Source organism: Lissotriton helveticus, chromosome 6 (assembly GCF_964261635.1).
Source record: "Lissotriton helveticus chromosome 6, aLisHel1.1, whole genome shotgun sequence".
Lineage (NCBI taxonomy): Eukaryota > Metazoa > Chordata > Amphibia > Caudata > Salamandridae > Lissotriton > Lissotriton helveticus.
Genome location: NC_136067.1, coordinates 161,924,611 through 161,947,458, shown reverse-complemented (window position 1 = coordinate 161,947,458; position 22,848 = coordinate 161,924,611). Strand labels below are relative to the sequence as shown.

The following is a 22,848-nucleotide window of genomic DNA, read 5'->3' as shown; positions in this document are numbered from 1 at the left end:
ATCCCGACAGACCACGCACGGAACCTTGGCGTCATCCTGGATTCTTCACTCTCAATGAGCAAACAAGTCAGCGCCGTATCCTCTTCCTGCTTCAACATTCTTCGCATGCTCAGAAAAACATTTCGCTGGATCCCCTCCGAAACAAGGAAAACAGTCACCCACGCCCTGGTCACGAGCCGACTGGACTACGGAAACACCCTCTACGCAGGTACCACCGCTAAACTCCAGAAGAAACTCCAACAAATCCAAAACGCCTCAGCCAGGCTCATATTAGACATCCCACGCAACGAACACATCTCTGGTCACCTTAAAGCCCTCCACTGGCTACCCGTCAATAAGAGGATCACTTTCCGACTGCTCACCCACGCACACAAATCACTCTACGACATCGGACCAGATTGCCTCAACTCTCGACTGTCCTTCTACACCCCCTCCCGCCAACTACGTTCTTCCAACCAAGCCCTCGCCACTGTACCTCGCATCAACAAGACCACCATGGGAGGCAGATCCTTTTCATACCTGGCTGGTAAAACCTGGAACTCACTCCCCGCTTACCTTCGCCTCACCCAGAACCACCTAGCGTTCAGAAAGCAGCTTAAAACGTGGATATTTGACAAATAATCCTCCTCCCCTTCCTAAGCGCCTTGAAACCCTCTGGGTATGTAGTGCGCTATACAAATGTTATGACTTGACTTGACTTGACTTGGACTAAATTCCCTGCTTGCATGGCTTAAGTCGCCGACTGGATGATAAGCGACTGTCAAGGACTCAACACATACAAGACAGAAGTTGTGATCCTTGGGGAGAAAACCCGGTCATTGTAGAACTCCACCTGGTTGCCATACTACCTAGGACCCACACCCACCACACCACTCCAAATTGTTATTGAAAGCCAGTTTCACAAGTTTGCCTCATTAAAATGGCTCCCACCCGCAAAACGTCACACAAGCCTTGGTCACAAGAAACCTGGACTATGTGAAAACCCTCTACGCTGCGTTCAGCAAAAAAGATTCTGAATTCTACAGCTAGAATCATATTACAACTACCATACCACATGCACATCACACTGCACCTTGGGGAGTCCCACGGGCTTCTTAGACACAAACCAGCCCAGTTCAAACGCCTAACAGGCTCCTTCAAAGCACTACACAACATGGGCCTGCCTACTTCAATAGCCACATCTCATTTCACAAACACACAGGACACCTCATCTCAGCCAAACTCCTATTTACACACACCCTTTGAAGGTGTAGAACTAGAACTGGGGGTCAGGGCTTCCACATCTCTCCTAAAGCCTGCAACAAACTGCTATTTCACATCAGAGCCTACACCTCACTTGAGTTCCACAAGCAGCTGAAGACCCAGTTCTTAGAAAATGCTTGCCCACTAAGCCTAGATCAGGCTAAATTTGCACCTCTTTCAGCGCTGGAATGACCTCCTGGGTAATAGTGAGCTTTACAAAAAATTATACCATACAAAGAGATTTTCTGAATGGAAGTGCTGGACTAAGTAATCGTAACTGAATATTTCAGGTAGAGATGTGGGCTGCTCTTTATGAGGAAGCACAGAATAATAAGATACGAGTAAATACATTTTTCAGCACAGCAATAGTATATGAAAGGAAAAGTGTGTAGGAAATGGAGATGAAGTTAAACAGAAGAGGGAATGTAGGCAATAAATAGCACAAATGGCTTTGAAAATATCAGATTGCATGGTTTGATGGTTGACTTGGAAGATTGCAGAAATTCCTATTCGAGTGGGCATCTTTATGAAGTTAGGTTTGGATACTATTAGAAAGAGGGAATTTTAAGAACCGTGTGATTGGTGAATTTAAATATACTATTTACATGTCATTTTATTTTGTTGTGTTAGATTGAGTGACTTCTTGGAAAATGTTTGTCTATAATTGCATTGAGATTTACATTGAAACATGTTGACTCACTAAGAAAAATTGAACAATTTCTTACGTTAAAGGCACTTATGAGGTATTAATACAATTAATCAAATAATTTCATGAGGATATGCAATGCTAATATGAATATTTATTTTCAATGTAATGTATCTTCAGCCATTCCGGACTTCGAAACGGAGCCGGCTTTTTTGTGAAGAAGAAGAAAGGCAGATGAACACCAGATCACCAAAAAGGAATCTGAAGTCTGCGGTGATTCCCCAGGTATGTGCAGTGAGGGTCAATTGTGCTGTGGCCTTTTCTCAAACTTGACTTTTGTAAAAGAGGGGGCATGAGAGGTGTGTGTACGTGTGTGTGTATACAAGTGTGTGTGTGTGTGTGTACGTGTGTGTGTATACAAGTGTGTGTGTGTGTGTACGTGTTTTCGCTTCATAGTGTATGGTGAAATTCTCTATTGACGTCCCATGGTACTTCATTTACGAGGTAACATTTGACTATTCTGAGTACAAAATATTTTATTAGTATATTAATATAGTAATATAAGTCTACGGTGGTGTCCATCAAAAGGTTAATCCCGGGCTCCCAGCCCCATGCTTTGATTCCCTTATCAGCCTCATCTCATGCCTGAGATGTGTCCAGGCCGCTTGTAATCTCTCACTGAATCAAAGAGCACCCTTTGAAGTGTACAGTGTACTCCTTTCTCGAGTGTGTACCACCCAGCTCACAAGAATGCAGCAATACACAAGTCTGTCTGGGTGGATTTTTCTACCTCATGTCTTCACTAGGCATGCATGGGCTTCCGAAAATTAAACCCAGCTTCCTCCATGTAATGTACCATTATAGGCACACTTGCATTCAGAGTATGTGCACAGCACACACACAGTCCAGCTCTGTTTCCTCCATGTATTGTCCCATCCCAGACGCACTTACATTCAGCACATAAATTCACTGTACGTGCACTGCTCAGTACTGTAGCCATTCTGTATTGTCATGGTGTGCTATGGGTGTGCACACACTCACACTCTGCTTGTACACACATTCTCTATTTGCGCACTTCGCCCTTTATGTAGTGTGCTTTTTGCAAGAGCACACACATCCAGCATATGCTTTCACTGTGCACGCATTCTACATCTGATGATGTAGACCAAGGTTGAACCCACAGCCTCGGAACTTTAAAAAGGTGAATGAGCTGTAGGCCTCCTTCCAGTGACACAGGTTGAAAAGGACCAGTCCACTCCTAATGATCACTACACAGTATGCTGCCACCCCATGCTCGTGCTGCCTACCTCTTGGTGAAGGCAGTAGCCTCCCACAACTAGGAGTGTAGTACTCTGGGCGCCCCTCCAGGTCCAACAAGACTGCCGTCTGTGATACTGGCCTATGTCATAGGGCACACACATGATCCGAGTTTGCCTATGACAACATAAATACGCTTTAGGGGTCCAGACAACAGTACAGTTGGGCACTCCAGGCAGGACTACACATCCATAACCATGCAAAGGACTTTTCCGTCCCAATAAAGGCCTTGTCGCCCACAAGGCTGTATGCATGGTATTTGAAAGTAGGACTTGTAAAAAATTAATGTTAACATATCCTTACAGTAACTAGCACCCAAACACTATTTTTCACTGTGACAGGCCCCGCTGTTGTATGTAGAAACCAGAAGAATATGCATGGTGAGGCTCTGAGCATCCTTTTTGACATTACAGTGTCCAGTACTGCTTGAATGTCAAATCATGCTCGACAGGACTTCTGGATTCACTTATTACATTACTTATACATACAACACTGGTGGCGCACTTGATTGAAACAGGATGGCATAACATCTCTACTATCTGGCTGCTGAAAACACTACTTTTGTTCTAACAGATCTTTCTCCAGGTTTATTGTTGGTACAGTGACTGTCCCAAGCTGGATTTTAGTGTTAGATGTGGGAGGACTCTAGAATTACCATAGAGCCATCCTGCCCTCCTGAAGACTTTTACCATCTTGAAAATGGCCAAGTGGGTAGGGTTGGCTCTGGGAACTTTTATCCAATTGATTAAGGCATGCCCAGGAGTCATTCTCACCCATTAGTTCTTGCTAGGCATAAATGTGACATCTCCAAGCACCCACTTCCGAATAGTTCTTGACCTGAGGAAGATCAGAAGAGCTCTATATCTGCTATCTGCAACTTGAAAAGAGTCCTGAAAGACTGGGCCTACTCTCTTCTTTTACCCAAGACAAAGGAATGGACTCCTCCAGGGGTCGGAAGGCTGACCTATTCAAGTAACAGTAACAAAACAAGCTACAAGCAGCCTTTCCCTGTAGCTGCTCAGCTGACCAGTGGCAAATGGACCTTGAATGGACCCTGCTGTTTGACATCAGCCTGATACCCTGCGAGTCTTTGTGCCTCCCCTGAGTCCTGGGGCACATAAAAGTGCACTCCTGTGGTGGATAGGTGACTAAAGTGAAAAGGTAAAATCTTGGTATATTTGACCTGCAGTCCATTTAACCTTTAACATGGAGTAGTATAGGCACTTTGAGCGTATGGCACTATTCCTCCATACTGCATTATTAACTCCTATCCTAATTCATATCCCCGGTTCCCCTTATTACGTTTTTGTAATTTCGGTATAATTCTGTTTATATTGAAGAAATCTTGCCCTTAGGGAATTAGATAGAATACAGCAAGAATATGTTGTAATCCCTTATTTAGAAAAAATGTTTTTTTTCTAGAGACCCCTCACCCACTAGGGTTGCCCCTAGGTGGTGTGCTTCATCATTCGGGTTCCTCTCAATCCGCTTTGAATTGAGGCATGCTGAGACTTGCGAATTAAGTAGGAGTACTTTTTATTGTGGACTATGTGTAGTGCAGTGATGTGGAAAGGGAAAGAAAATTTAAAAATACTGAACTAGTTGGCCACTCTTTATTCCCGCCCCTAGTTTATTTATTTATTTTTTTATTTTTTTTAGAGTTTTATATAGCGCGAACTAGAACCGAACCGAATCAGTTATCAGAGCGCTTTACATAGCACCAGTTACGTTACATGAGAACACACTTTCATTTTAGGCACGGGGAGATTAAGTGATTTGCCCAGAATCACAGGGGGTTTTTGGCGTCGTTACCGAGACTCGAACCCAGATCCCCAGGTCCGAGGTCGAGCGCCTTAGCCGTTAGGCCAACCCCTCTCCCCATTGGTATGGTTAAAAATAAGGGGTCGTTTACTGAGAAGAAACCTTACCTTAATGAGTCTGGTTGTCTCAGAAATTTGTTTTTGTCAACTTGTTTCGAGCTGTTCCCCTAACAGCTCTTCATCAGGACTTCACGGGGTCCAGCCCCATGTGTACCACTCCTAGTGAATCCTGTAATAGGACACAAACCATACACACCTAATGTGCACTGTATACAAACGGTTCTAATGATTAATCTGTGTCTCTAATTAGAAAGCAAAAAGATATATTAAAAACAGTGACCTGACAGCTGTGGTGGCAGTTCGCATTAGCTTGATTGTGCATGCAACTATAAAAATATCGCAGCCGTATCTTGTGGGTGCTCATATGGTCTATCCTATTTGCTCAAATAGTGTCATTAACATGCCACACACTGTAATGGGTGACACCACACGTAAAATAGCACCCGTGAAACAAGACACCACGTAACAGTACAACATAAAACATTGAAAAGATAATCCACGTACTTCTGTAGATGCTATATTATTGCATCATGGTCAAAGCCAGGGGTAGAGGGGCTTGTAGTCGCACTCTAAAAGAGGGAGGCGGAAAAAAGGTCTATATATCATATACTTTAGTATTACAGAAGCCAGCATTAATGTTTGTGGCCTCTACTGCAATATGGGATTGCCCCATGCCTTTAGATTGTGATCATACTTGTAACCGAAAATTATATTTTAAATGGTCCCCTCTCTTTTTTTGTGGCCGTCTGAAATTGATGCTTTCAAAATTGTCTATTTTTCTAAAACCTTATATTTATATTCTATATTTCCTGTTCCTCTTCCTATCCTACATTTTAATAACTCACTTCTGATTTCTCACTTTATAAAGGCAAATCATTTTAAAAAAATGCATTGCTTAAATAAACTTCAAACACAAAGAAGCAAAAGATCTTTTGGAGTGCATATAACAATTATTCATAGAATCTAGTAGGACAATCAATGCATACCTACTAAGTGGCAGGTGTCCCTATGCCAAAGGAGAACAACATAAGTAGGCTGCAACAACATGCAGGAATACACCATTGTATTTAAATAGAAAGTGAGTAGACCAATGCCCGCTCCCAGTGCTCTGCCCCACGGGGACCCAGACTTCCTCACCCAGCACCCCACCTCGGAGAGCTTGGTAGGCCAAGCTTCTACTTTCAGAGTAAATTCTGGCGCATTCCCTACCACGGAACAGGAAAGGGAATCCAAGAGTGTACACCTTGGGAAAGATGTTTTCTCCTGGCAGACTGGCTCTGCTGTTGGCGAACACCGCTTGCCTTTTGGGCTGGTACTCTCATTCGCTCTTGCCCTCGGTTGCACATGTGATGCCTATAATCTTGGAGGAGGCCCGAGTCATTCTCTCTCTCGGCATTGCTGAGGAGAGGAACACAGCGAAGTTACCATACGCTGTGGCCTGGATACAACCGACTAGACAGAGCGTTTTCATAGTAGGTGGCCCTTAGATTCAATGCCTGGTTGAGAACCACTGGCTTTTCGGGGTATGTCCAGGCTTTGCTCATGGACATGCCCTTTGATGGATCCTGACTCCGCGGAGCCAAGGCGGAAGCAGCACTAGAGCGCTTTAAGAGCAGCAGAGCTGCAGCCAGGTCCTTGGGCCTTTCCATGGCCCCCATGTCAACCCCAGTCTTCCTTTCATGGCCATGGAAGGGGCTTCAATACGCATTTCTACTCGCCCAGCCACCATGGCACACAAGCTTCCCAGCCTCTGTGTGTCCGAGGATGTGGTACTCACAGACCTCGTGAGTCCGGTAGCTAGAGTTCGGGCCAGTCCAGCCTCCGTCTCCAAGCCTCCAACTATGTTATGTTAAAGTGATTTGTTAAGCACGTGTACACCAAGCGGTTTCATAGTGCTGAGAGCGGGATGGGCGACAGTGACACAATAACAGATGCTTTACTTGTATGCCTGAGAGAACAACCGGGTCTTAAGTAGTGTTCTGAACTGAGCGTAGGAGGTTACTGACCTCAGTCCAGCAGGAAGTAAATTCCAGAATTGAGGGGCCAAGACTGAGAATCTGATGCCACTGTGTTTTTTATGTTTGAAAGTGAGGGTGGTAAGCAGATTCAGATGAGGAGCGTAGCTCACGAGAGGGGGTATAGCGGCGAATCTTTGAGGAGATGAAAGCTGGGCCATTCCCGGCGAGGGCTTTGAAGATGGTACAGCCAGCTTGAAGGCACAGCATTTTGCCACCGGAAGCCAGTGGAGGCTCTTCAACAAAGGGCTGACATGTTGGTGTCTGGGTAGATGGTAGATCAGCCTGGCTACTTGGTTTTGTACCAGATGTAAACGATGAAGTTGATATGCGGGAATACCGACCTAAAGTGAGTTGGCATAATCAATTCGGGAGATAATCAGGGCCAAGGTGACTAAGGTCAAGGCCTCGGTAGTCCGGAATCTGCAGATCTTAGGGATTCTGCGTAGGTGGAAAAAGCAAGCAGAGACCACGGCACTGATCTGGGGTTTCATAGACCAGTTGTTGCTAATTAGAACCCCTAGACTCTTTACAGGTCCTACTGGGCGTGGAGGACTGCCTAGAAGAGAAGGCCAATAGTTAGAGTTCCACGGGTTGGCAGTTCCTCCAGTTAGAATCAGCTCAGTTTTATCAGGGTTAAGTTTCAGTTGATTGGCGTACATCCATTCGCTGATAAAGCTCATGGTTGATTGAAAGTTAGATACTGAAGTATTAGAGGAGTCAATATCAAACACCAGCTGGAGGTCATCAGCATAGTTAAATGTTTTGACTCGTCTTTTGCGCAAGCACCAAATCGAAGGTAGCAAGTATAGGTTAAAAAGAAGGTTTGAGGGGGAAGAGCCCTGTGGGACCCCACAGGTCAAATTCAGTTTTTTGGCCGAGGAATTCGCGAGGAGGACTGCCAGACCCTGGATACCAGCATTACTGACACGATCGATCAGGAGGTCATGATCGACCGTGTCAAAAGGGGCTGACCGATCTAGGAGTACCAGGGCCTGGGTAAGGATTTTATTGGCCCCTCTCCTAAGCTTGACTATGACTGTTAGGATGACTGACTCCGTGGAGTGTGCTGGTCTGAATCCTGCCTAGTGTGGGTCGAGGAAATGGGAGTGCTCAATAAATGAGCTGAGACAGTTTGCTACGTGGCCCTCTAGGATTTTACTTAGATAGGGGAGTAAGGAGATGGGGCGGAAATTACTAAGGACAAAGGGGTCAGAGTTGGGTTTCTTCAGGATCGGGACAATTTCTGCATTTTTGAAGGTGTCTGGGACAATATCTTGTTTAAGAGAGTTGTTCAGTAATGAGAGGGGAGAGTCTGGACAAGCGAGGAAAGCCTCCTGTAAGATATGAGGAGGGCAGCAGTCTGTAGGGGAACCTGATCTAACTTTAAGTAGAACAAAAAACTCTTCCTTGGAGATCAGGGGGATCTGGTCCAATAGGAGAGAGGGCATCTTGCAGGAGGCAGGATATTGCAGCCCTGAAGGTTGATAACATCCAACTGCTGGGTTCTACAGATTGTCTGAAATGGTTATAGTGAGTACTCCTCCATCCATATCACCACCTCTAATTAGTCTGCCCGGAAGTGGTGCCTCTTTTGGCCAAGGGAACCTGAGAGGATTTTGGCATCAGAATTTGCTCTTGATTGATATTCCTGCTACATCTTACTCCTTTTCAGACACTCCCTTTCATTGGAGCTGTTCTGGACACAGTGCAGTTTCGGGCTTATCCTCCCGAACGTAGAGTCCAGGCTATGATACTGATGTTTCAGCCTCTATTCCCTGATGGTTGAACACCTAGCAGGCTTTCTGAACGCCAGAGCAGAGGAACTCAGCCGAAGATGCATAACGCATCACAAATTACTCCTCTACCTGGAGGTCGTGCAAGGTCTTTCAGGATTCGGGAGGGCCTTGGTTAGATCTGTTCTCCACTGCTGAGACCATCTGATATCCTCACTTCTGCACTTTTGAGTTTCCAAGGCGGCTCTCGCTCGGAGAGGCTTTTTGTCTTGGGTGGAGCTCTGGTCTCCTGTATGCATTTGTGCCCATAGCATTCCTGCCCACAGATCAGGAACAGCCAGACCCAATTCTTCCTTGTGGCTCGAGACTGGGGTTGGAGCGTCTGGTATCCCAAGCTGTAACATGGCTATAGGTCCTCCTATCAGGCTGTGCCTTTGGGAGGATCTTCTGTCACAATAGCATGGTAGAGTTCTCCACCCAAATTTGTCAACACTCTGCCTTCGTGTGCATGAAGATTGAGCGGTGGCCGTTGACTGCTCTCGACCTTCTGCCCGAAGTCTGTAACATTATATTGGCTGCACAACATCCCTCTACCGAGACTGTATATGCCAGCTGTTGGAGCAAGTTTGTGGCATGGTGTACAGCCAAAAATGTTCACCATTTATTTGCACCCCTTTCCCAAGCTGTTTATCCTTACCCTGGCTCAGCAGGGCTCTGCATTGGGTACTCTGAAATGTTATGTAAGTACCATCTCTGCCTTCCTGTGGCTGCCAGATCAGCCTTCCATTTTTAAGTTCCCTATTGTAAATAGGTTTTTTTAAAGGTTTGCAACATTTATTTCCTCCAGGTCCCTTCCTTATACCTCATTGAGACCTTAACTTAGTTCTTACCTTTCTAATGTGTGCTCCCTTTGAGCCGCTTCATACCTGCCCTCTTAAGCTTCTAACCCTCAAGACAGCCTTTCTGGTGGCAATTACATGTGCCCGGAGAGTCAGTGAACTGTACGCTCTGTCAGCTCAGCCTCCATATGTCTTTCTTCCCAGACAGTGGGTTCTTTGGACATGAGCATCCTTCTTGCCGAAGGTGATTACCCTTTTCCAAGTAGGCCAGTCCATCATTTTGCCTACCTTTTATCCCGCTGGAGTCTCTCCTCATCCCTCTAAAAAGAGGAGATACTCCACCGGCTGGATACAAAAAAGAGCATTGTTGTTCTACCTTGATTGCACAACAACGTTCCTGGTGGACGATCAACTCTTCATGGGATATGTCTGGACCAAAAAATGGAAGGCCATGCAGAAACAAACCATCTCCTGATAGATTATACTCTGCATTAAGATTGTGTGCATTAAGATTGGCTACACATTGGCCAAGAAGCAACACCCAGAAGGTCTGCGCGACCATTGCATTAGCACGTGGAGTTCGGGTCCAGGGCATCACTGCATATGTTCACCAAGCACTACTACCTGCACAGTTAGGTCTGTTTGGTCGGGCATTTTGCATGTTTGGTCCTGCTGGACTTTCTTGTCTAAATCGCGTTTGCAGACCAACCTCTGTAGCGGTATTGCTTGGGTAGCTATTCTACGGGAAGGAATCTGTGGCTAGAAGTTTCTATCAGATCAGATGAACAAGTAACTCACCTTCATTAACGCCTTATCTAGCAGAGACTATTTTGCTGCATATGCCATGCCGACCCACCCATCCTCCCCGCAAAAGTATTTATGCTTCCTTTTCAGGGACAGTGGTCAGTGTTCTTCATTGCTCCGCGTTCCTGCTGTGTAGTTGCGAAAAGAAACTGATATCAGCACGCTGGGGTGGCACCTATATAGGCACTGCACACATCACTTCTGGTGTGGATGACTCTGACACTGCCACGCGGAGCCAAGCGACGCCACCTACTAGTGTCAGGGATACTGCTCACGAAAAATGTACAAATCAAGTATGATGCCTTGGGATAATTCTAAGGTGAAGAATATGCTGCTAGATGGAGTCTCTACCAGATAAGGAGTTACCAAAGGTAAGTAACTTGTTGTGTGGTACCAAAGTGGATGTCAGTATTACAAGATGGTGCATAGAATAAACTTTCCATTATTGAAGGACAAGATGGCATTGAGGACAATTTATAGCACAACATACATCGGTTATAAACATGATGAGGGTCCTTTAATAGCTAATACAGTTGGTTGTGTTAGGATGACCTAAGGCAAGAAGACCATTTGAGAAGTCAGGAGTAGGAACTGACAAGCCTGACTTTAAGTATGATTAACATGAGCATGTGTGATATGTCTGGTCCGGCCTGACATCCTTTCTGGGAATTTACTTTCATAGCAGATTACGTCTCCATTGTGGTATCTTATTGAAGTTCATAAGCCTAGAATGAATGAAATCCAATTATCTACAGCATGCCCCCCCACCCCCCCCGGTGGCTTGCAGAGCTGGACTATTGGGAAAAGAGACTATTTTGTGACATGCTTGGGAGTGACACATTGGAGCGCTTATTGATGTGGGGGAGTTGATCGGAGCATTCAGTCCCGTATCTGGTACGGCACACAGCTGCTATATGGGAAATGGTGGTTAAGAAAGTACGTCACAGGGCTCCCTTTGACAAGGAAAAAGAATACGTAGGATCTCATGCGTTTTTACGCAATTGAATCGAATAGGTCTATAGACCAGTGGAGGGTGGGTGGCTGTTTGGCAGGAGACCTGTATCTAGGTGATGTCAGGAGGGTCGCGCCACTTCCTACACTACGCTAAACTGGAAAGCACAGTGACAGAGTAGTGGAGCTGCTTCCTCGCAGCACCGTAGCCCTCCCAGGTACTGGGTGGACTGCTTCGTTGGGGGATGGATGACACCTGATTACCCTCTTATATAAGGCCCTTTAAGGGGGAAATGATGCAACCTTCCGATAAGGCTCGGCGGGCTTGGGTGACGGATCTAGGAGAACAGATCATGGATGCAGATTAGGTGCATGCCTGTGCACTGGTGAGGACTGTTTCCTGCAATAACCGGTTCAAATTGATACACTTTAACTACTTGCTCCACGGGTATGTGACCCCTTTTCAACTGAGTAAGATAGATCACACTAGTTTGGGGAGGTGTGCACGTTGTAGGGTGGTGAGTGCCACCCTTTTACATCTTGCCTGGGTTTGCGCTGCAGTTCAGGGGTTCTGGAGGGAAGTTGTGCCCAAGATTGAGGCTGCCTCTGGCTTCATGATTCCCCTCATCCCTGGGGCATGCCTCTTGGTATGGTGGCGAGGTCCAAGGGGGTGGAAGATTCATACAAAGTCCCCCAGCTTTAACTCCTTCTGGCTAAGCGGTGGGTAGTTGGGGTCCAGAGCACTGCAAACATCCCTCTGGCTCAGGAATGTGCTTGAGTGGGGGTTGGCGGATGAGCATCACCTGGGCCTCTCTTGCACTGGCGAAAAGGCTGCAGAGTATGTGATGGATCCTCCTTGATAGATTTAATGGTGATGAGAAATTGGCCCTGGATCCTGGCTCTGAAGATGGGGTATGACCTTTTGTGATGTGTATTGATATTTACAGGCGATATGACAGCCAAGTGTTGCAATTATTGCTCTACTTGTCTGGGACTATATTGTATTGCATTCCCTATTATGTACCCTCCTGCCATGTTATATTTTCATATTTAAAGACACTCATCCTTGGTAACTATTGTAATACTTTAACAGGACATGGAGCATTTTCACTGCTTGTTATGTTGTGTTTGTTTTATTCTTTTTCCTTTTTTCCCCACTCTTTCCTGTTACATGGAAAACTAATAAAACACAGTTTTTAAAAAAGACTCTGAAACCAAAGTTGCCTGCAAGATCTTAGTTTGTGTGGTTGTGAAGTTCCTGGATAGCATGGTGGAAATCTTTCACGTTCTGACGTCCGTCGAAAGGCAATGCAGTTCTCTCAAACTAGGTGCTCTGTTTGAAGAGTAATTTTCCTCCAGACTGAGATTGTTTTGCCAGAAGAATGAATATTTTGTTGAGTATGAAGTTCACAGCCTTACAAGGTAGCCTATCCATCATTTGCCAAAGACAAAAGATAGACTTTTGAGGTGATTTGTAAAGAAGGGCACAGGGTTTTAAATTGGATTATCGTTCAGCTAAAGATGTGATGGGTCTTTATGCTCACAAATATTGCAATGATACATCCATGACTGCTCACTGAAATTGTGAGTACCATTTTATGTGCCGTTCCTCTAGGCTACTTCTCCCCATTTTATGTGCCACATAAGTATTAGACTGCTCTGACCACTGTCACTGTATGCCTGTAATGTTATGCCACTGTATAATATTTGGGGGAAAAACTTTATATTTTAAAAATATATATACATTCGACTGATCCTGGTTTGTGTACCGTTTTTGATTTGCATAGACTATAGCTGGTTCCAGTGTATGACATATGGAGAAGGATTGTCCTATTTGCAACAACCTGACTGAAGCGGTTTTGGCAATAACAAAAAAACTACTTGAAGAAACAGACGTATCTGAGTGTAGAGGGAGCAAATAAATAGACATTGGCAAGCCACCCCTCTCCCTTCACTGCCAAGGATCCCAGTGAAATAAACACTTATCCAGTATTGGGGTATCTTTCATAGATTCACATGCCTGAATCATTCCCCGTCTCTGAGGCGGGAGTCCCACGGTAAATAAAAAAGCAGTGCAAAAGGCACATTATAGTAGGCCCTAGAAAAAGGCCTGAGGCCTAGGTTGTAGTAGCCTATCTACCTCATTATGCTAAAAGGACCAAAGTCTTTGCAGCAACCAATCAGCTTACAGCACCCTCTATAACCTTCTCTGCAGAGCAAGTTCTCCCCAGATTTTCGTAGCACAAGTGGGGAACAAGTATCCCAAACCTAGAGAACTGACTCTCCGGGGAGGAGGGTGGGTGCATGTGAATCTATGAAAGATGCCAATACTGGATAACTGAAGATACAGGTAAGTAACTTGTTTTCTTATCCAGTATTGGGGTATCTTTCATAGATTCACATGCCTGAATCAGAGTAGCAAGCAGTAAGCCAGGCAAAAGGCGGGTGCGGATGGTGGGAGACTTATTGCTGTGCACCCCCATAGAGGTATATGCAACAACCAATAACCACATAGTAAATGAACTATTAATAAGGCATGTCCAACTTCAACATAGAAATCATGCAGTTTTCCACAGGATGAAATATAAGCACGATATTAATAAACAATACAACAACAAATGCTTGTATATTATGTCAATAAGATACTGAAATGTATACACATATGGAATAAGCAAATATTAGTACCTGAATATATTCCTTATTGAAACAGGTGACGTAAAACAGCTTGGCCCACTGCCGCATCATCCTGATTTGCTGATTGCAGGCAGTAATGTCTTGTAAACGTGTGGACATTCTTCCATGTCTCAGCACGGCAAATGTTCTCAAGTGTCATTCCTGCTAACAAAGCTGCAGACACCGCTACAGCCCTTGTGGAATGAGATCTAACAGACTTTCTTAGTCACGTCTTGTAGCTTGGCATTATACAATGAAGGCGAAATGGGTCACAGACTTTGTACTTAGTTTAAGCCTGATCTTATTAAGAGCTGCTCCACAAAAGATCTCTGTATGTATGTGGTATTTCTAAAGCACATACCAAGCCAAAAAGCAACAGAGCACTGTAAGTGGACTGAGACGTGCATAAAGTAATTGAGTAAAAGGAGAGGAATCTAGGCTTTGGACAGTTCCTGCATATCTACTGCAAACGCCAGGCTTGAGGTATCAATGGGAAAAAGAAGTTGTTCACTGTTGCTATTTTCTTGTACGAACAAACATATTAAAAGCAAGTTCAGATCCACATATAACCTAAAAACCAAAAATAAATGTGGTAACAAAAAATATGAACAAGTTGGCCATATGAAATCAGTTAGATCAATGGCCTAGGTGTGTGTGCGCAATATACCTCTAAGTTGCATATGTCCACATTCCTATAGTGATAAGAGGCAAGAGATTTTGATTGAAGGTTATTAGACTGCAATACCATTACAATGTCTTCACTGTGACCAGTTCTGTAGGCAGTTTCCAAATGTGTAGCCCTAGTAACATGAATGCAGCAAGTTAAACATGGAGCCTCTTTCCAGTGTCCAACTTCATTGAACTACCTTGTGACGGATGCTTCTATGATCAATTGGGGTGCCCACGTGAACATGTTTCAGTTTCACAAGGTGGTCAAAAAGAGGTAATAATACCACACGAATATACTAAAATTAAGGGCCATCTATTGAGTCTCTTTTCAACTGCTGTCATCCAATACCTGTGCAAATCAGCCCATTTCGCAACAATGTTCTAAAAACATTTATTAGTCCTAGACAGAGGGACTGCAGAATTATTCATTAGGGATATCCTAAGCATTTGGTGTTTTTACTTTTGTGACATATTGATACTTTTTTAGGAAATTATCACATCTGTCACCATGGTGCAGCTCTAGTTGAAATTGAAATGTGTACCTAATTTATGTTGGTAATTCGACAATAAAATTGTTCTTCTTTTCTTCACACAGAAGCATACACCATCAATGCCAACACCAGACAAAAAAGCCTCACAGAAAATCGGCTTGCGTTTACGAAACCTACTTAAACTACCAAAAGCACACAAATGGTGTATATATGAGTGGTTTTACTCAAACATAGACAAGTAAGTAGAATGTTGCTGTTGGTTGATTTCTTTTTTTTCTCAGCTAATTCTGGGTTTTAAACTAAAGCAAGGGTCTCTTGCTGAGATTTTGTTCACAGGTGCAATGAGAGGGGCACAAGGCTGCATTGGGAACCCATGGCCTGATTAAGACTTGAATGTATGACTTTTCTGTCATTAATTCGCAAACATTTTGGTCTTGGTGCAGTAGCAATACTAAGGAGAGGGTAAAAGGCAGGGAAAGCATTTTGTTACTACAGTTGATGGTCAATGGCTTTTTTCTTTCTCTTTGTAAATGCTGAGGTGTTACTAGGGGTTACATGAGCAAGATGCAAATATATTTAGAAGAGACAACTAGTGACCTCGCTTTGCTTTTACCAGTCCTGTCCCGAATTAATATACTTAAATGCTGGTCATGGAATATTTTCTACCAGTGTCTATTTGTTATAGCTCTGTTGGCCAAGGGACCCCTAACTAATGTCCGTTTCTGTTTCCCCCACACATACAGCCACACACCTGCTTAGAGGTCTGATAGATGCCTTAGTTGTCAAAGAAAAGGCTTCAATATAAACTATTTGCGGTCGGCATGCCTTGCACATGTACCATTGCGATCCCACTTAAGCACAACTCTTTCCCTTGGCATCTTGTTCTGCCTCTATCACCATGCTCTTGAATCCCATACATTTCTCTAACCATGCCATTTTCTCCCACTCCTGAACCCACTGTTCATAAGTTCTAGTTCACATGTTGTACCACCTCTAACTCCTTTTCCTTACTAGAGTTCTCAAACATCCCTTTTGACCTCCATCCTCCCACAGCATTCCAACGCTATAGCTTTTCTCACTTTCCTCTAAATACTGCCTAGAGCCTCCCAAAAGGTATACTTTAGCCTCACAGATGTCTCGGCCTCAGATTTAGCAATTATAGTAGCTGGATTTTGCAGGGATTTTACAAGACACATGCATTTGAATGTTTATCTGAGATACTCCCGGTTGCCCTTTGGGAGGCAGAAGAGCCCCTTTATTTTCCCTTCTACCCTTTCCTTCCTCCTAGCTTCTCTACAGTTACCCTTGGCCCAACTGTGTGCTCAGCTAATGCCATCTCTAGTTAATTTGAAGCGCTGTAGGTCAAGCATCCACTCCAATGAAACTAATAACCCAGCAAGTTTAGGTTCTGGGTAAAACGTTTAAATTGATAAATTGACACAATGTCCATCACCAAACTGAACAAAGAATAGAACCCAAATATTGTCCTATATAATACATGGAATTGAAAAAGCACCTGAACAAGATTTCTTTTTGTTTTTCAAATTTCAGCTCTGTATTCAGTACCTTTTGTAGACTAGAGTTTTAAATTCAAATGTATTTGCCTTAGTCTTTGAAATGATTATATTTGTGTCTTTATGGACGAAGAGCAGTAAAATTCTAAGCTGCTGAATGGAGTGAAATCTGATGCCAGATACAGGCCAGGCCTCTTCCCCATTATGTTGCATGGTGCTCATGAGTTTGAACAGAACCTATATTTGGCTGGAAGCCGGTATAGTATCTTAGAGGTCATGTTTCAGGCGGTTAAAAATCTTCACGCCCAAACAGCCTCTTGTCTGTTTTTAAATGCTAAGGTCTTTACCTTCATTTTGTGTATTTGGTTTAATGGTGGACTTTGAATCAATGAATGTCAGTATGGAGGCATATAACGTAGGCCCCTCCTTCTGAATAAATGGTTCTCCAACTGCACTCCTATGATCATTCTATTTAATATAAACTATGTTTCTGTTATGAATGCTTAAAGTGTTTAGAAAACCTAGAACAATTTGATGGGTGTGACAGAATTTGTTATGCCTGGGTGTATGTGTTGAACTTGGTAATGATTTTATTTTTTTTTGCTTGGTAGTTCGTTATGTATGGGTGTTTGAGCTGTTGCTGTATGTGGATTGCTCTGATTTCCTTTGTTTATTTCCTCTGCGTTTCCATTGCTTACTCCTTGTTCTTGGCTTTATATTGTCTCATTTCTAAAGAAATATATAACAATGTGAAGTTGGCAGTCCATGAGGGAGGGCAGTGACCAAATGCTCAACTTTTTCCATGTTCAAACATCTGCTAATACATATGAACTACACAGAACTCACAAGATTAAGTGTCCAAGTGTTTAAACATTGAACCCCCACTGCAGGACGTGACTGGGGTAGAGCAGAGGCATAGATGCAGACCCTCTCTAGAGTGGAGGTGAACAAAAACCTGCGTTGAAATTGTATATAAAAATGAAAATTAACACCAACATCTAAAACAAGCATTTCCAAAGCCAATAGGTATGACAATGTGCCACAGAAATAAAGAAAAAAACATGACATTGTCTAAAGGTTGCAGCCCCGCTGCAAGCAATAAAAAAAAAAAGCAGTTGCAAAAAACTATCCTATATAATTTAAATAGAATATTGTGGATGTTTCCTAGCTGACAGGAGAATGTAGAACAGGACACAAACCACTTTAAGAGGGGTCAGAGGCTAACCAACCTGGATACCTTGCCCCAGTACAACAATATTCACATACCTAAAGTGTCCAGGGGTCTACAATAAAGTTCTCAACCCTCTAAGTTCTGGAAAACGAACACCACAATGTTTAGGCGCCATAAAGATGGGAATCCGGAAATTTATGGAATATTTTTCCTATCACTCACCACCTTGGTGACATGCTTCATCATCTGGGTCTCCTCTTGAAGTCACTCTTGTGACCCTGAGGGCTACAACCCCATCATAGTAATCGGGGAGCCCCGGAATATTTTCGTTCAGCTAATGAGAGGATAACTATCTAAACTACCTGACGAGCGCAGCGTATTATGTGGGAACTAAGTGCAGTGCATTAGTGACATGTGAAATTAAAAATTCAACTACGACAGACCCTATATTTACTGTTTTCTCCCGTAGTCCAAGCTAAAAACAGTGCAAAGAAAGTTTTACCAAATAACTGTCTGATATTATACAGTGGTCAACATGTTTCAGCACACCCGGACATAGCAGTGGGAGGAGGCTTTTGGATGCGTAAATAGGGTTTTTGGAGGGGAAGAGTCAGAGGGAAGAGTTTAGAAAGGTTTGTTTTGGGGGTTTGGTATAGTAAAAGAGGTGTCAGATGATGCAAGGAGGGGTAGAGTAGGAGAGAGTCAAAGGGTTATTTTGGGGAACAATGACGTGGTATGGGGTTGGGGATAAGTGGGAGAGTGGGTGTAGAGGATATAATGATAGATGTATAGGGTGAGAGATAGGGTAGTGAATTGGAAAGAGTAGTAGAAAGAAGTTTGAGATGAGTAATAGTTGGGCTAGAAGATATATTGAGAGAAGTATAGGCTGAGAAATAGGATAGTGCATTGGAAATGCTAAATTAGAAGAAAGGGATAAATATATAGATCCATTAGTACATTGAAAGTATATAGATGCATAAAGGAGGGAAGTATATGCAGATTTATTATATATAGATAGAGGTACAGAATGAGAAATAGGGTAGTGCATTGGATATGCTTTTTAAGGAGAAAAGTAACAGACACAGATCCAAGTACATGGAGGTACATAGATGCACAATGGAAGCAAGTACATGTAGACCAAAGGTGATTTTTTTTGTGCGTTTTTGTTTTGTTTTTATAACATAATTATTGTACATATTTATACAAAGCAATACACAAAGATAGGCACATATTTATAGTGAAAATAAATGCTTATATACAGAGGGACAAATACATAGGGTGGGTATTAATGAATGGGAAAACAGGCAGCATTCCTGGCCCTGGTCCCGACCAGCCTCGAACAGGCTCAAACAGGCACTCACCCTTGTCCTCTCCACCCTTTACAGGCTCAAACAGACCCTCACCCATGTCCTCTCCACCCTTCGCTTCGACGCCCGGGCTGGGACGCCCTGATCCTTGGCCGTTTATAGCCCTAGTAGTCGGGTGACCCTTCCAGCCAATGGGAACCCAAGCACTAACACTATCCCATCACAACACTACCCCTAAAATCTAGAACCAATAGGAGACCAGGACCATACAGCCAATCTTAGCCCTAGTCCAAGCACCCAATCAGTTTAAAAAACCCTGATCTCTACTTCCAGTAGAGGCCCTTGCCCTACCAGTAGTCTCAACCCTAGTCCAAGCAACCAATGGCACAGGAAGCCATAGTCCCTACTTCCAATAGAAAGCCTAGCCCTACTCTTAGTCCCACACCTTGTCCAGCAACCAATCACACCAAAAGCCCTAATCGCTACTTCCAATTAAAGGCCTAACCCTAGCCCTAGTCCCTGCTTCCAATAGAATTCCTAACCCTAGCCCCAATCCTACAGTGATTGAATCACAGACCCAGAAACCAATCAGAACCCTCAAATTACTTGTGTGCAAACAAGGGTCATTATCCATGTGCAACTACAAAATTATGCAGGCGCAATGCTTATTTTGTATTTATTGATTAAATATAGCTCTGTAAACGATAGTTTTCCACCTTAAAATGAAGGGTCTAACAGGAATTTGCTGCCTAGTGATGCCGCCCGCAAACCCCCACAAATGGAGCGGAGTTCACCGCCCAGGCCTATTGACTATATCCCGTTTGATGGTGGGAACAGAGGGCGAGTGTCAAGGAAAAGATTACTCCGGGGGAAGATATTTTCTTCATGAAGGAAAAACCGTGTGTTTGTGTTTCTTGCCCTGAACTGTGCCCTGGGTAGCAGTGGGTGTGCCAGGCACTGGAAGGGCAAATTATCTTTTCTAACATCAGTCGTAGAATATCTGGGGAAAGAGCAACCTTCTCCCCAAATATTCCAGGGGCACAGTTACTATTCTGACTCCATTCGTAGAATGATTTGAGGGAAAGTAATAAATTCAGGTATTTTTTTAGGAAATAACTTGGTTGAAGTAGTAATTTTGAATTCAGAAAGTGCAGCCCATTTACTCCCACTTAACGGTAACCTACTACATTTACACATCTAAATTAATGCATGTGGGTGTAAGATTGCACAAAAATATCCATAAAGGGATACAGATTGCAGGAAAGAGCCTTGGAATTCTCCGTAAATCCTAAGAGTTCCAAATGCACTCGGAATCTAGGCATGACCTAAGCGAAAATGTTCAACAATCATTTGTGATACCAGCATGCCACAATAAAAGCAAAATCAATCCCTTCTGGTGACATTAGATATAAATGCTAGGGGTGTTCTACAATAATGGAAGTCAATTTCAAAATGAATCTAAAAAGAAATAAATAAATCGCCACACAAAGCCCACCCATCCACAGAATTAACTTCCTTTTAGAAAACTAGAAAGCAGCTTGCCCTGCTTCAAAGCCCTCCGAATCACCTCTGTATCCATTAAACATTTTTTTACAATTTGAGTACTAGGCAAGCAAGACTTTCTACTCCGCATGCAGCCCCATGCAATTAACGCAGACAATTGCTGCAGGTCTGCAAACTTCCTCACAGTTTAGGGATCAAACAGCAGCCAGTCAACATTACATAACCTCACAGATTTCTATTTCAGAAACATCAGTATGACATGCAGAAATAGTGACATTAGTCCTACAATCAAATTTACAGAACTTCAACCATCTCAAAGGGTGTTAAACTACTTTGTAGGGCAACTATTGTATATCTAAAAATTTGTATAGTATTCTAACATATGAAAAATTGAACATGCTTGATGCCTATTCCGTATGGAAAAGGATCATTCAATTACCTGAAACAGAGGAACAACCCGCTTGGGAAAATGTAGGTAAATGCTGCAGAGACTAGTTAAATATGCACAGGAAAGCCCAATATCCTTCAGAATCTGGGTCAGTTACATTTAAAATTATAAGAGGATTCTGTCAGGAGGCAATTTTTAAATCAATAAGGTTCGCTATCTCATTAAAAGTTTCATGGAATACCCTTAACAAGTTATGTATTGGCTAGCCACAACACACAACATAAGCCAAACAAACTGTACTAGGAAATATAGGGTAAACATTACATCACATATAGGTGTTCCACAAGGTGAAACCAGCGCATTGAAGGTGAGGTCACGATGACAGAAATGAACAATATGTATTACATAAATAGCAGCTTGTAAACAATTGTGTAAATGGTCAATATGGCAAATAGCCCACTCCTTATTTTCCCCCATAGCAGTCAATATACATCAAGCTCATAAATAATTACAATGTTTCCTTTTAAATCTCATTTGCTTGCTTCTTGGTCAATGGAATTCAGTTATTTTCTATCTGCCTTGGAGCATAGCAGTTTTACAGTGTTTCTTATAAAATGAGTTGCACCCTACCACTACTTACAAACAAGGACCTGCATATTTTTTTTTTATTGTTAACGCACCCCATGGGAGTAATTAAAGGGGCTATCCGCTGTAGTAAAAAACAGTTTTTATACAGCCAGCATCACGTAGTAAACTGTTTTTATACAGCCAGCATCACCAACAATCAACAAAATAGGCATTCCCAGAATGTTCCTTTCTTGGATGGGGTCTGCTTGGCTTTTTAGACCTTTTGACATTTATGACTGAATAGCCCATTTAAAATATTTGACGTTCACAAGGACTGTTGGGATAATAAAATAGTTAAGGTCATAAGTGGATCACAAGAGAAGGGTCTTCAAGGCCCAGTTGAACTGATTCTCTATGGCCAAGAAAGTTGCTTCAAAGAGAAGAAACCTGCACACACAGATCTTCCTCAACACCTTTTGTGTTTAGGGGTCTGGTTTGCATTGAGGTTTGCGAGAGCCAACCTCCATAACCTGCACGGATGGCAAGACATAAAAAATCGAGCTAAAAAGTCTTTTGCACTGCCATCAAGGAAACTGTGTACGAAGCAGCATCTTATAGTGTGATTTTTCTTTGATCACGAAAGAATGCAGTGATCTGAAATCTGATAAAATATTGCTAAACTATTTCATACAGTTTATTGGGGAGCCCAGTGACAATGCTCTGGCAATAATGCTGGAGAGGTGACACAATGGTTAAGATGAAAACACTTTTTGGGGGACTGAACGACGGTGAATGTGGTAGAAAGGATATTTGGAAACTTTTTTTAATCCAAGATAAAACAGACATTGTCTACCTTCTGAATTAATGTTGCAGATGGAATCATGGCGTACAGCCAGGTGAAAGTCACAGCTCTGAAATAAGTGTGGGAAAGCTTTTGAGAATATTTTTAAGCCAAGAGCCATAAAAAGATATGAATGAATGAACGAATGAATACGCACTTGTATAGCGCACGGCTACCCGAGGGCATCCCAGCGCATCCTGTAACACCAATCATCCATCACTAATCAGGCAAAGAGAAGAGTCTTCAACTGCTTCCTGAATCTAAGATGGTCAGACTCAAGGCGAATGGAATCTG

At 43.2% G+C, this 22,848-nt stretch overlaps 1 protein-coding gene across 2 annotated transcripts in view; it reads left to right on the top strand.

The window, feature by feature from the left end:
• LIN9 (lin-9 DREAM MuvB core complex component) overlaps positions 1-22,848 on the top strand; it is a 478,167-nt gene that overhangs the window by 106,382 nt on the left and 348,937 nt on the right. For both annotated transcript variants that reach the window (XM_078647550.1, XM_078647551.1), the window contains exons 4-5: positions 2,069-2,173; positions 15,368-15,501. In XM_078647550.1, coding sequence (XP_078503676.1) covers positions 2,069-2,173; positions 15,368-15,501 — 239 coding nt within the window. The remainder of the gene's footprint in view (positions 1-2,068; positions 2,174-15,367; positions 15,502-22,848) is intronic.